General features: G+C 45.2%; 1 protein-coding gene across 1 annotated transcript in view; it reads left to right on the forward strand.

The window, feature by feature from the left end:
* Positions 1-13,841, forward strand: part of STK10 (serine/threonine kinase 10) — a 185,251-nt gene that overhangs the window by 93,116 nt on the left and 78,294 nt on the right. Inside the window, exon 4 of the mRNA XM_040344536.1 lies at positions 3,454-3,603. Coding sequence (XP_040200470.1) covers positions 3,454-3,603 — 150 coding nt within the window. The remainder of the gene's footprint in view (positions 1-3,453; positions 3,604-13,841) is intronic.

Genomic DNA, 13,841 nt, shown 5'->3' on the forward strand with positions numbered 1-13,841 from the left:
CTTACCGGTTGGGGGGGAATCTGGGGGGTCCAGTCAGCCCAGGGTCAGTGGACTTCGGAGGAATCCCACTTGCCAATCAATGTCCTGGAACTCCGGACAATCGGGCTGTGCCTCTCCACATGGTCTCAAAAGGGTTCAGGGGCGTCCAGTCAGGATCCAGTGGGACAACGACATGGCGGTGGCATATGTCAACCATCAAGGAGGAACAAGAAGCTTGGTTGCAGCATTGGAGGTCGCTCGCATCATAAGGTGGGCAGAAAGGAGCGTACCGGCCCTGTCGGCCGTATACATTCCGGGCGTGGAAAACTGGCAGGCGGACTACCTGAGTCGCCAGATGCTGGACCAAGGAGAATGGTCTCTGCACCCGGATGTGTTTCAGCTGCCAAAGTGTTCAGTGCCAAAGATGGGGCACGCCGGACGTAGATCTCCTGGCATCTCGACTCAATCGGAAGGTATTGAGGTTTGTGGCCAAGTCAAGAGACACATGGGCAGATGCAACAGATGCGTTGGTGGCACCGTGGAGTCGGTACCGGCTAATCTATGCTTTCTCTCCTCTGAGGCTCCTTCCTCATCTGCTTCGCAGAGTGGATCCTAATGTTTCTAGTTGCTCCAGACTGGCCTCGGCGTCCTTGGTACGCCGACCTAGTGCGTCTAGTAGCAGACGTCCCTCGGCGTCTACCGCTGAGAGAGGACCTGCTGTTGCAAGGTCCCATACTTCATCCTGCTTTACAGTCGCTGGCTGTAACGCCATGGCTATTGAAAGCCAGGTACTAAGACCGGGGGCCTTTTAGATTCTGTTATATCTACCATGAGATGTGCTCGGAAGTCGTCCTCTAGGAAGATTTACTATCACACTTGGAAGGCCTACATATCCATTTGTGAGGAAATGAGGTGGAATCCACGTACTTATTTGGTTTCCAGAGTCCTGCTGTTCTTACAGCGGGGGGTGGACCAAAAGCTTAATAGTAAGTACGATTAAGGGGCAGATTTCTGCCCTGACTGTCTGTCTTTTTTCAACGACCCCTGGCGGCTCACTCTGGTGAGTACGTTTGTGCAGGGGGTTCAGAAATGTGGTCCATCCTCCACTACCTGAACCTGGTCCTCTCGGTGTTTTGAGAAACCACTGTTTGAAAACATTAGGGAGATTCTCTTGACACTTTCTCAGAAAGTGGTCTTTTTGGTGGCTGTTACATCAGATGGGTTTCTGAGCGGACAGCCTTGTCATGCAAGGCTTCCTATCTGGCCTTTCACAAGGATAAGGTGGTGCTACGTCCGCAGCCTTCTTTTCTGTCTAAGGTCGTTTCCGCCTTCCATCTCAATGAGGACATTGTACTTCCATCCTTGTGTCCTCGTCCGTCACATCCTAAAGAGGAGGCGTTGCATTCCTTGGACGTTGTCCAAGCTCTGAGAGTATACTTATCTGCTACTGCTCTGTTCTGGAGGTCAGACTCACTGTTTGTTTCGGTGGCTGGTCCCAAGAAGGGGTGGATTGGACAGATTGTGATTCAGGCTTACGCCATTAACGGTCGAGCGCCCCCCTTTCCTGTCACGGCGCATTCCTCCAGGGCAATAGGTGCCTCTTGGGCTTTCCGACATCAAGCGTCTGTTTCTCAGGTGTGTAAGGCGGCGACTTGGTCGTCTGTTCACACTTACACTAAATTCTACAAGGTTGATGTGAGTGCATCTTCGGATGCTTCTTTCAGCCGCAAAGTTTTGCAGGTGGCTGTTTAAGTTGCAACTCCTCAGTCGAGAAGCTCTGTTTTATTTTGGGGTGGTTTAGTTTATGCTGTTCCCACCTCTCGTTTTTGACACTGCTTTGGGACGTCCCACTTTGTCAAGATTAAGGCTGTGTCCATCCATGAACGAAAGAGAAAATAGGATTTTTGTACTCACCGTAAAATCCTTTTCTCTGAGTTCATGGACACAGCACCCACCCCTCCTATTATGCTTGTACTGCTTTTTGACAAACTGATCTGCGAGATGCAGAGAGAGGGGTTATACCCAGAGGGACTGCCCCCTGGGCGGCGGTACAGTATTAGGTGTGATGTGTATAACACTTTCTACAAGTTTCTGCCTAGTCACTCCTGAATGAAGGCCAATACCCACTTTGTCACTGCTAATCCATTGAAAAGCTGTCCGTGTGTGTTTGACAGGTGGTGAGGAGGCAATCTGTTGCCTCCTCGCCATCTTATTTAAAATCGTGATTGCTGTGTAATGCACTCAATTGCGAAACACTGTAGTATGGCAATTAGAGGTTTAAATCGGGTATGAGGAGGCGATACTGTGCCCAGTGTTCTTTTGACTTCTCCAATGTTGTTCAGGTAAATCCCCACCTCTTTAACCACTTAAGGACCGCCTCCTGCACATATACGTCGGCAGAATGGCACGGCTGGACACAGGCACACGTCGCCTTTAAGAGTCCAGCCGTGGGTAGCGCGCGGCCGCGGGATCCGATCGCCGCCGGTGTCCCGCGATCGGTCACAGGAGCTGAAAAACGGGGAGAGGTGTGTGTGTAAACACACCTTCCCCGTTCTTCACAGTGGCACTGTCATTGATTGTCTATTCCCTGATTTAGGGAAAAACGATCAATGGCGTCACACGTCCAGCCCTACAGTTAGAAACACATATGAGGTCACACTTAACCCCTACAGCGCCCCCTAGTGGTTAACTCCTAAACTGCAATTGTCATTTTCACAGTAATCAATGCATTTTTTATAGCACTTTTTGCTGTGAAAATGACAATAGTCCTAAAAATGTGTCAAAATTGTCCGATGTGTCCGCCATAATGTCAGTCACGAAGAAAATCGCTGATCGCTGCCATTAGTAGTAAAAAAAAAAAGTTATTAATAAAATGCCATAAAACTATCCCCTATTTTGTAAACGCTATAAATTTTGCGCAAACCAATCGTTAAACGCTTATTGCGATTTTTATTTTTTTTACCAAAAATAGGTAGAAAAATACGTATCGGCCTAAACTGAGGAAAAAATATTAGTTTTTATCTTTTTTGGGGATATTTATTATAGCAAAAAGTAAAAAATATTGCATTTTTTTTTCAAAATTGTCGCTCTATTTTTGTTTATAGCGCAAAAAATAAAAACCGCAGAGGTGATAAAATAACACCAAAAGAAATCTCTATTTGTGGGAAAAAAAGGACTCCAATATTGTTTGGGAGCCACGTCGCACGACCGCGCAATTGTCAGTTAAAGCAACGCAGTGCCGAATCGCAAAAAGGGGCAAGGTCCTTAGCCTGCATATTGGTCCGGATCTTAAGTGGTTAAGGTTGCTTACCCCTGGACTAAGATGACGGCTTTCTTGACTGTAAAGGATGCAAGGGTTTAGATCAGCTTTAAGAATGAACTGTTCCATTGAAAAAAATGTTAATAGAGTTTTAGATCTGCAGTACTATCATGTTTGCCTAAGTTCGCCATTTTTTTCCTTTTTACGTCTGACAGAGCTGGATCGTGGATTGACAGAACCTCAAATCCAAGCCATCTGTAAGCAGATGTTAGAAGCATTATCCTACCTCCACAGCATGAAGATCATCCATCGAGACTTGAAAGCAGGAAATGTGCTGCTAACACAAGATGGGGATATCAAGCTAGGTTAGAACATTTTTCATTATCTTTTAAAATACCTTTAACATAGTTCTCAAACACTGGAGTAGTTTAAACTGTGTGCGCTATACAGACCAAAAATGTTCAGTATATGTCTATGTAGGTTCTCATTTAACAAGGTCATAGTATGTCCAGTAGTAGGTTGCATTCTACTGAGGAAGCCATTGGATGATGGTCAGAACATCTTGAACGTTAGAACAAGTGAACCCCACTGAATGTGCCTAATGTATGTATGTTTATAAGGAGAAAGAGATAATTGTGTAGCATAATGGTTTATTTAGTGAGCATTCAAAATCAAGATGCATTTAAAAAAATTCTGATCCATTTAAAATGGAATTCAATGCAAACAGATAAACACGGTATAAATACACATTTAGACTGGGTTCACGCTATTGCGAATTGACTGAGGGTTTTCAGACCTGAAACTCTGAACAGGGACACACCGGACCCCGCTGTGCCATGCGGCCGCACATGGTGTGAACTGGCTTTTAAAGAACAACAATTTGGGTTTAAGAAGTCTGGCATTAACATGTATCCTTATTTTTTCTTGCACTTTTGCTCCACCTGGGAACCCAAGCCAAGGGAGTACTTTAGGATGAGGAGCAGTGTGTATAGGGGAGAGATCTGATGCTCGTCCCCTTCTTTACCTCCTGTACCCCTCTTCACCTCCCTGTCCCCTTCTTTACTCTCCTTTCCCCCTTAAAGTACACACACATGAACTTTAATGGCATCCCAGTCTTAGTCCGTAGGGTTCAATATTGAGTTGATCCACCCTTTGCAGCTGTAACAGCTTCAGCTCTTCTGGGAAGGCTGTACACAAGGTTTAGGAGTGTGTCTATGGGAATGTTTGATCATTCTTCCAGAATAACATTTGTGAGGTCAGACACTGATGTTGGACGAGAAGGCCTGGCTTGCAAGTCTTTATTCTAATTCATCCCAAAGGTGTTCTTTTGGGTTGAGGTCAGGACTCTGTGCAGGCCAGATGTACACATGTACGTAGGGGACAATTGTGTCGCACATCTGCTGACCACTCAAAATTGTCCTTCATTTTAGGTCAGAGTGAAAGTGGTCACCAGCAAAAATGGAGTAAGCCACCCCAGTAAAGACAAAAAACGCAAAAAACAACAACTTTGGACCCAGGTTGGGCTTAACAAGGATAATGGTTTTTAGTGCTTTGGTTGAGCATGAATTTGCTTTCACTGCGGTTTCATTTTGCTTCCTCACTTTGTAGCATACTGAGATGCTTTGAAGTGTGTATATAATACTGTCCTAATGATTTTGTGAAATGTGTGGTTCTTTTGTACTGATGTGGTTTGGGATACCATCTCTTTAATTCTGTTTCTGTGAAATATTTCTTTATGTTCATGTTTGGTGACAGTTGTTTTAAGTTCAGTTTTTTTGCGGTGATTTTAATGTGTTTGTATAGGTTTCTGTGCCATGAGTGTTGAGCGTTTTTCCCATGCCTGTGCGGTGGGGGAATAATCTGCTGCTGTAGGGAGCCCCTTTTGTTATATCACTGACTTAATACCGCTTCCGAGAACAGCTCTGCTCTGTAGTGAATGTTTTATGTAATCAAAGAGTTGCATTTTCTTGCCAAGAGGATAATAGTTTAATTTTAATCCTTTTTAGCTTAAGTGGAAATACTCTAAAGACTCTACATTTTGTAATTAGTTGTGTTTTAAGTAAGGCCAATCCTAAACATCATTACATGAATCCTGTGAAAGTTTAGCCTCATGTATAGCATCTCAGTGGGACATTGTATGGCACAAAATGAGATTCAAATAGTCAAAAATAAAGTTCCATATAAAAAAGAACATAATCAAGTCTCTAGTGGGAACTTGAAGTGAACATCAATTGAACAATTGGTGAAAGGTCTGGGGTGGACTGATGTCCAATGATTGAAAGAACGCAGGTAGGTCTCCCCAATTGGGACACATCAAGCAGTAAAATCTTGATAAGAGTTTCAAAATCACTAACCAAACCTAGAACAATTTTTGGTTGGAATCTCATTTTGTAAAATAAAGAAAAAACTGCGCTAACTTTTTAAACAAAAAATATGCTGCTACATACAAACAAACAAAGCTAATAGATAGTGAACAAAAAATGTAGCGCTAAAGATAAAATGTAAGATACCAGGTGAGGCACCAACATTAAAAGGTGCATGTGCACATATCAAATGACATTTAAATAGTCAAAAATAAAGTTCCATATAAAAAAAAGAACATAATCAAGTCTCTAGTGGGAACTTGAAGTGAACATCAATTGAACAATTGGTGAAAGGTGTGGGGTGGACTGATGTCCAATGATTGAAAGAAAAAACAGGTGATCAAGTTGTCTGCAGAAATCTGTAAAAATCGCAATCACATCAGATGTATGGTAGGTGTAAATACGCTTACCAGATGCGTTGGACTCTGATACTGTACAGCAAAAGAGTCAGAAGGGCGTTGTGGTCGTTTGGAAACCGGGACCACTACAACCAGGTAGAGGATGGAAGTTGTAGTTGAGACTCCAACTGGAATGGGCACCGGGAACCAGCGATGTTCAAACGGCGTGCTGTAGAACCGCAACAGATTCCTGATGAAATCCTTAGGCCATGTATCCAGGAGTACAAACAATGGACTTGGCTACAGCTCCAGTCAGACCATGAGATGAAAATAAAATAAAAGAAAAGGGCTTTCCAATTCTGGAAGTGTAACGCCTGGTTACTTTCCAGAACTGGTGCTAGGTTAAATTTAGAGGGGGGTCAGAGAGTTGGGTAACTCTGACCATGTTAATTTGTGCAAATGAAGGCCTCTGTCTTAGCTTTGGCTGTGCTGTGGTCTCATTCTGTCGTTTCTGGGATGCTGATCATACCCCAGGTGGCAGCAGTGGAGTCAAGGATTGGGTGCTCTTACCCAGCAGCCTATCGGGGGGAGTTTGCCTCGCTGTGCATGCTGGTGGAGGGTATTTATGGGACAGACTCCATTGGTCTGGGTTCTTCTTCGAGTGTGGCGCCCACCTTCAGAGTAGCCATACCAGGGCACCCCGGCGAAATGGCCTTCCAGGCCGGGGTGTGCGTGCCACGTGGTGTTCCTGACTCCGGGACCACGTTGGTCCGGAGCATCAGAGCTGTGGCTGGGCCCCAGTGATCGACTGGGTCCCCAAATTTAAAGAGGTCCCAAGCATTAGTCCTGATAGAGGAAGCTGTTCGGTGGAAAGTCTGCCTGAGGAGTGACATTCCATTACTGCAACTTTCACCAAATACCCCTAGACGGCGGAGGAACACGAGGTAACATGCCACCCAAAACAAACCAGCAGCTCCTTCGGGGGAAGTGTTACACAAGGAAAGAAAATTACAACATTTTTCCATCTACACCATTCATTTGGATGAGGGAATGCCTCCTGCAGCGCTATTGTGTTCTTCTGGTGGGGGTCACGCATGGCATGGGGAGCCTTCCTGTCCTGGCAGAGCATGATTGCTGCTAGCGGCTATAGCCGCTGGCAGTATTTGCATGTAAAGAATCCAACAGGATTGTTGTAACCAAGTGGATCGATGGATCGACTTGGATCCAATCAGCCTGCCCATAGATGGATCAGATCTCGTCTGGTCCCTGCTTTAGACTGACATTTACCGTGTATGCATGTACATCTTTTGTTCTGATTGCTGGTGGAGGACTTGCAGTTAAAAAGATGCCAAATAAATTTTGGTAAAAGTGTAAATGGAATGGAAAGCTGTCATGGACAGAATACTGCACTACAAGCATGTGAGTCTTTGGTAAATGTAAACCAACAGATAAAATCTAAACCCTACATTGACATAATTCTCCTGGCTAACTCCAGACTCTGAATTCATGTACAGTGTTCAGAGCTTTGCTGAATGTCGGTTTAGGCACACAGATTCCACAATGGACTGCTATTTTGTCCGAGTAGAATGTGATCTCTGGTGTATGTAAGATAAAGTATGTATGAGAGAAGACCTTGTCTCCTAATGTGACTGTACAGAAGTAATGTGTTTTTGCCTAAAATGGTAGCATATGTCAGCCAGTTCTGTAAAGCACAGCTGTTCTAGGTATGCAGTGGATGCTTTAAATCATAAGCAGAGGGCTGCCTCAATATCTCGATGGGCTGTTTGATGGAAGTTTTGTGAACATGTATTAAGCAGCACTTATGGAAAAAGGCCTCCTTTTATTTGCATATCTTGTCTGCGCAGGGGCTCTGGTGACCTTTTTAGGTTTACTGAAATATGTTTATGGTTTTATATACTTTTACAGAGAGGAATGTTAATCTATTTTTAAGTGAACACACCAGTCCTTCCATCTCCCCATCATTGGCACAAGACAAGAGGCTCTCGGTGACAGCTCGGTCCATGAGAGTGTGCTATGAACGATGTTGCCAGCTCATACATGTGGCACCTCCAAAAGAAGGCATACCTTCATGATGCCACATGAATATGTGATGCCGAAGGCAACAGTTTAAAGTGGTTGTATAGTCAACATTTTGACTTTTACCTACAGGTAAGCCTATAATAAGGCTTACCTGTAGGTAAAAAGAATATCTCCTAAACCTGTACGGTTTAGGAGATATTCCCCTTGCAATGCGCCGCTGACTTCAGCGGTGCATGCGCATCAGGGATTCTCGGCTGAAAGCCTGGGAGACCCCGGACTTTGCCTGAAAGAAGTCTGCACGGGAGTGACAACATTACGGCTCCAGCCACTCACAGCGCTGGAGCCGCGATACCCGGAAGACACGCCGAGGCAACATGTCATCTCCCTCGGCGTGGACCAGATAGTTACCAATGCCTCGTTCTAAGGTAAGCATGCGGTGCATACTAGCTCATTATGTCTTTTGCCTTACAGTTAGGGAAATAAAAAAACTGTCAGCGGGTATACAACTGCCCAGAGATGAGCTTTAAAAAAAACGACAGATCAATGTGCAGCCACCTCCCTAATGCAACGAGTGGGCTCACCATTCTGCGATATTTTATAGTATTCCTCTTCCCTCAGCAGCTATGTAAAAGGTTATGCAGGAAGGTGGGGGGTAGAAGCTTAGCCAGCACAGGTAGTACCGGTAATTATACACTCCCAAAAGAAGGGAAGGCTAAAACCTACAAGGAGGCAGTGAGCTGTGCTAGGCAATTCACTAATGTTTTTAGCAAGTACAAAGAACCACTATAAGTGAATAAAGCATATATTATGGAAATAAAAAACACTGCAAGTACACATTTAAAATACTTGATGCTTTTATCTGCAGTTTTTAAGTAGGTGACAGGGTCTCTTTAAAGGTGATTTTTTTTTGTCTCAGTATAAGCACCACAAGGTCCCTGCTAATACCATTCTTGGTCAGAAAAGTTTTTGTCCCTACTTTACAATCCCACTGCTCTTTTCAACCACGGTAAGCAAAGAAAATGTTAGGTACCTCCTCTTATGGAGAAGCATGAGCAGTGGTGCCTGGATTGTTGCTCCACCACATGTAAGCTCTGACTGAAGTGACTTTGCGCTAACTCTGCTCTGTCTGTGCTTCTGGTCACTGAATGAAGTGTGGGGTAGGAAAGGCATGTATGAGGAGTGTGCATGAAGAACTAAGCCCCATCTACTTGGAAGTAAAATAAACCACATATACGCTATCCCCCCCCCCCCCTTTCAATAGGAGATTTTATTTGTCGCTGGTGTGCTTTCATTGGACAGAAGAGCAAATAGGGTTTGTACTAGGCAGGGCTTAGTCAAGTCTCTATTAACACAGTAAAACCATGAGATGGCCAGACTTAAAAATCTTGTCTTGAGGGGGCGTGGCTCTAGTATGGCAGAGTGAGGAGTAACACGCTCGCATCTCCCCGACCCGCCACCTGTACTCTCAGCTAACAATGCAGACCGTATAGCTCCCTGAGTGCAACTCTTAGTGCAGCCCAGTGAGTATAGCTTACCTGGGATGAAGAAGAGGGAGAGGACGGTGAAAAAATCAGGAGCGCAGCCGGAGATCGACACTTTCTTTCCCCGCACTCGAGCCACGCTGTTTAGACTGAGAGCAGCGGAGTCACCTGACGCAGCAGCTGACGGGAAGGAACAGCAGAGGCACCTGGCCGCGCAGTACGGGGAGGAAGTCTACAGACTCAGTGTGTTGGGGAAGGCAAGACCGTCACCGTTGCTGCCACCACCACCGTCCATCCCGCAGGAGCGGATGCAAGAAGGTATGCAAGGGGTGAGGCAGAACGAGGTGGGGGGGGGCTGAAGTAACCCCTGGAGAGAACCCACAGAGAGCAGCCCTAAGAGATCCCTGTGATATAGATCTAAGAGCTTTGCTGCAAGCCCTACCAACACGTACAGACATGGAATCCCTGCCGACCCGTTCGGATATAGAATCCATGTTGGCACGGCTAGAGGAAATACACCGACAGGAGTGGAACCAGGTCTGCACGGAGGTTAAACACCTTTCAGAACGTCTAACAGGAGAGGAAGACCGGGTGACCACGTTAGAGAAACGGGTCCAGCAGCTGGAACAGGCACAACATTTACAGTCTGTACATGTTACCCTGTTGCAGCTGCAGATGGAAGATTTTGAGGACCGTAGCCACCGCCAAAACCTACGGTTCAGGGGGATCCCTGAGACTGTGGGAAGGGAGGCATTACAAGCAACGGCACTAGCAATATGCCAGCAGCTAGCTATCCTGGCCCCCCCTCAAGAGCTAAAGTTTGAGAGCCTACACAGGGCTCTGGGGCCCCCTTCTGTGAATAAAGACAGACCAAGAGACGTTATAGGCCGTTTTCACCGGTATGCACACAAAGAACTTATAAGTCGTAAGGCTTGGGGAAAAAGGAGATGTAGAATATGAAGGTGCAAAGATAAAAGTATTACCTGACCTGTCACGGGCTACGTTGCAACGTAGGGCAATGCTCCGTCCTCTCTTGGAAAAGATTAAATCACTGGGGGGGACCTATTGCTGGGGATACCCCATTGCCTTGACAGTTAAAAAAAAAAAAAACTCACTCACATTTACACTGCGCCATCCTAGGGAACTACCTAATCTTTTTTCCTTTATGGAGATGGAAGCCATAGAGATCCCAAATTGGCTGCAGGAAATCCCAGGAGCTTTGAGAAAAGCGGATAGGATGGGGGGTACGGGACTCATAGACGGGAGGAAAAAAGGAGAAGAAAGGAATGAAGAATGTACCCCACTAAAGGAAAAAAGAGAGACAGGACCCGTATTTAGAGGAAACCCTTCGGAAGAGAAGGTCCCTCTATCCTCGAGAGTAGGATGAGGGGTCGTAATATGTTCTCCTTTTCTTTATTTTTTTTTATTTTTTTGTGTGGGTTTTTTTTTTTGCAGTCATCTCCCAGTCCCATGGGTAAATTGATTTCTTAGAAAAGTACTCAGTGAATAGCCGGTTGTTGAGGAACGGGCCAGCAAGCCGGCCGCTGTGTCCTTGACAATGAATGAGACGTCAGCTATGGCTAGGTTTCCACTATTGCATTCCCAAAGTGATTTTACAGCAATTTTTGCTGTAATTTTGATGCTACTGGAAGCAATGTCTGTGTATTCTTGAGGTCTATGGACCTCAAGTCGCATCAAAGTGGGACCAAAGTAGTGCAGGGGACTACTTTGAAGTCGCACAGATAGGAACAGTACTCATTGGAAATCATGGGGTACGACTTGTCATGCGACTTTGCATTCCCAAGTCACACTAGTGGAAACCCTGAATCCTGAATGAGGGAACCCCGCTGACAGTGGAGTGTAAAAAAAAATACTGCGTAGGGGGTCCCTCCCAATCCATACCAGACCTTTCGGGTCGGTATGGATTTTAAGGGAAACCTTACGCCAAAACAAAAGTGGGGTCCCCCCAAAAATTCTTAACAGACTTTTATTAAATCATGCAGCCTGGCAGGCCAGAAAGGGGGGGGCATTGGACACCGACATATAGCAGATTTTAGGAGCTGTATGTGTTTTTCCCCCAAACCTATGGTGCTGTGTTATGCAAGTACTATACAGGTTTCCATTGCATTGGCCCATCCTATGGGCCTTCCTTTTTGGTTTAGGCAGGGGGCATTTTAAGCTGGTGACCCTGAGTCAGGATAAGTAACCAAGTCAGTGACACATGAGCATTATACAGCCCTCTGCTCCCCAATATGGCCACAGTCTTCCATTGCCAACGTCCTTTTTGGCCGAGATGTCATATGACCATTTCTTTTAAGTCTAGTACACACTTGTATTTTTTTTTTTTTTTAAGTTCAATCGAGCAAGGCTGAACAAAAAAAAATGAGTTTATGAGGAGCCGCTGTACTAACAATTTTGAGGGCTGACCTTGAGCCGATCGGCAGACCTTTTTTGGTCAGACTGCGGTACACACAGGCCGAAATGTTGGCCAGCTTCTACTAAACCAGCTGATGCCGCCTGACATTCGGCCTGTGTGTACTAGGCTTTAGATACACTCCTAATGTCCAATAGACAGTGAGTCACCACGGCACACTGTGTGTGGTACTTTTTATTTAATATATTTAATGTAATGATATGACTTAGGCTGTTGCCGACACAATTTGGCTGTTTTGCTTGTCATTTCATGTAGCCAACCATTAAAATCGCTATTTGGACTACGGAGTTGCTGGCTCAGTCCTTTTAATTGTTTACTTGTTATTTAGCCTTCAGAAACCTGTCCCTTTAATGAAGTTTTGTTACTTTTTGCTTGGCCAAAGGTCCTCGAGGAATCTTGTTCATGGACCTGGGCCTCCGTAGACTCTAAATAGTAGCCTACATTTTAAATTTTATTCATGGGAAAATGAAGTGAGAAGTAGCGTGCATTTCACCTCTAATTCTGGCTCTAACATAAACCCAGCATACACCTAAGCCATTCGTGTACATGTTTCTTAGAACATCTGGTCTAGACCGCCGTTTTAAGCAGTGGCACAGACCCGACCTGCCACAAATCATTAAAAGGGGTATTGAACCTAAAACAAAGCTTGTATTGCAGTGTTCTAGTCTTTAGATGTGGTGGCTGCATTAATTTTCTGTTGTAGGGATTTTTTCAACTGGTGATTTGGCCAGTAACTTCCTGTCATGGGTTGGTTTCGGTGCTCTTCAGGAACGACAGGGACACCTTTTCAAAAGCAGAATTGTCAGTCTTGGGAAGGGTAGTGTTTAGATGCACTAGCAGGTTAAGATGGACTTTATAGCTTCATTCACATTTATGCAGTACAGGAACTTGCACAGAAAATGTGCCAAAACACACATCGTGTACCTATAGGTACAACTTCCACATTGGGGGTATACAACCACTTTAAGTGGACTTTTCTGACACAGTTGACACATGTGCCATTTGCAGTGAAAGGAGGGGGAAGGGTGAAGCAGGTTAGGCAAGTATATTTTGTTGGGATATTCCCTTTCCAGAAACAATGTGACTTTGTTCTGCATTGGCAAGGTGACAGTGTCTCTTCAAAAATAAATTTAATTCTACATTAATGAATACAGTGATTCATTAATTTGTATGTTTTTATATCTGAAGTTTAGGTTTATACGTAGAGGAAATTGTTGAAGCTGTTGCTGTTCTGGAAAAAAACAGTGTTCAGCTCACCACGCATGTTAAAATCTGACCATGCAATCTCCTTTAGGCCGGGTTCACACTGGTACGACATGACAGTGACAGTGATCCGACTTTGCCCTTTGACTTGAAGTGCGACATCTGTCCAACTTCAATGAATGGGGAATCTGACTTTGATCCCGACAATGCAGGTACTTTGTGTCTGGCATAAATCGTTAGGGGGAACTTCAGTCTGGTATGGTTTTTAAGTGGGAATCCCCACGCCGAAAAAAATGGTGTGGGGTCCCCCCCAAAATCCATACCAGACCCTTATGTGAGCACAAAGCCCGGCAGGTCAGGAAAGGGGGTGGGGATGGGCCCCCAGATCCCAGCTTCCCACCCTATGTGAATGAGTATGGGGTACATTGTACTCCTACCCATTCACCTAAAAAAAAAGTGTCAAAAATAAACACAGTACACAGGTTTTTAGAGTATTTTATTAAGGCAGCTCGGGCGTCTTTTCCAGCTCTTCTGCCTCCTCTGCTGATATCTTTTGCCTTTGCCGGATCTTCTCCTCTCTCCGGGTCTTCTCCGCTGATGTCTTCTGCCTCTGCCGGTTCTTTTCCCTCTGTCCGCTGTCTTCTGCTGGGTCTTCTCCGCTGTCTTCTTCCTCTGTTCTTCTTCCGATGTTGACTCAACGCTCTCTTCCACTGTAATGCTGGGTGCACGGCGTGCCACTACTTA

Source organism: Rana temporaria, chromosome 3, assembly GCF_905171775.1.
Source record: "Rana temporaria chromosome 3, aRanTem1.1, whole genome shotgun sequence".
Lineage (NCBI taxonomy): Eukaryota > Metazoa > Chordata > Amphibia > Anura > Ranidae > Rana > Rana temporaria.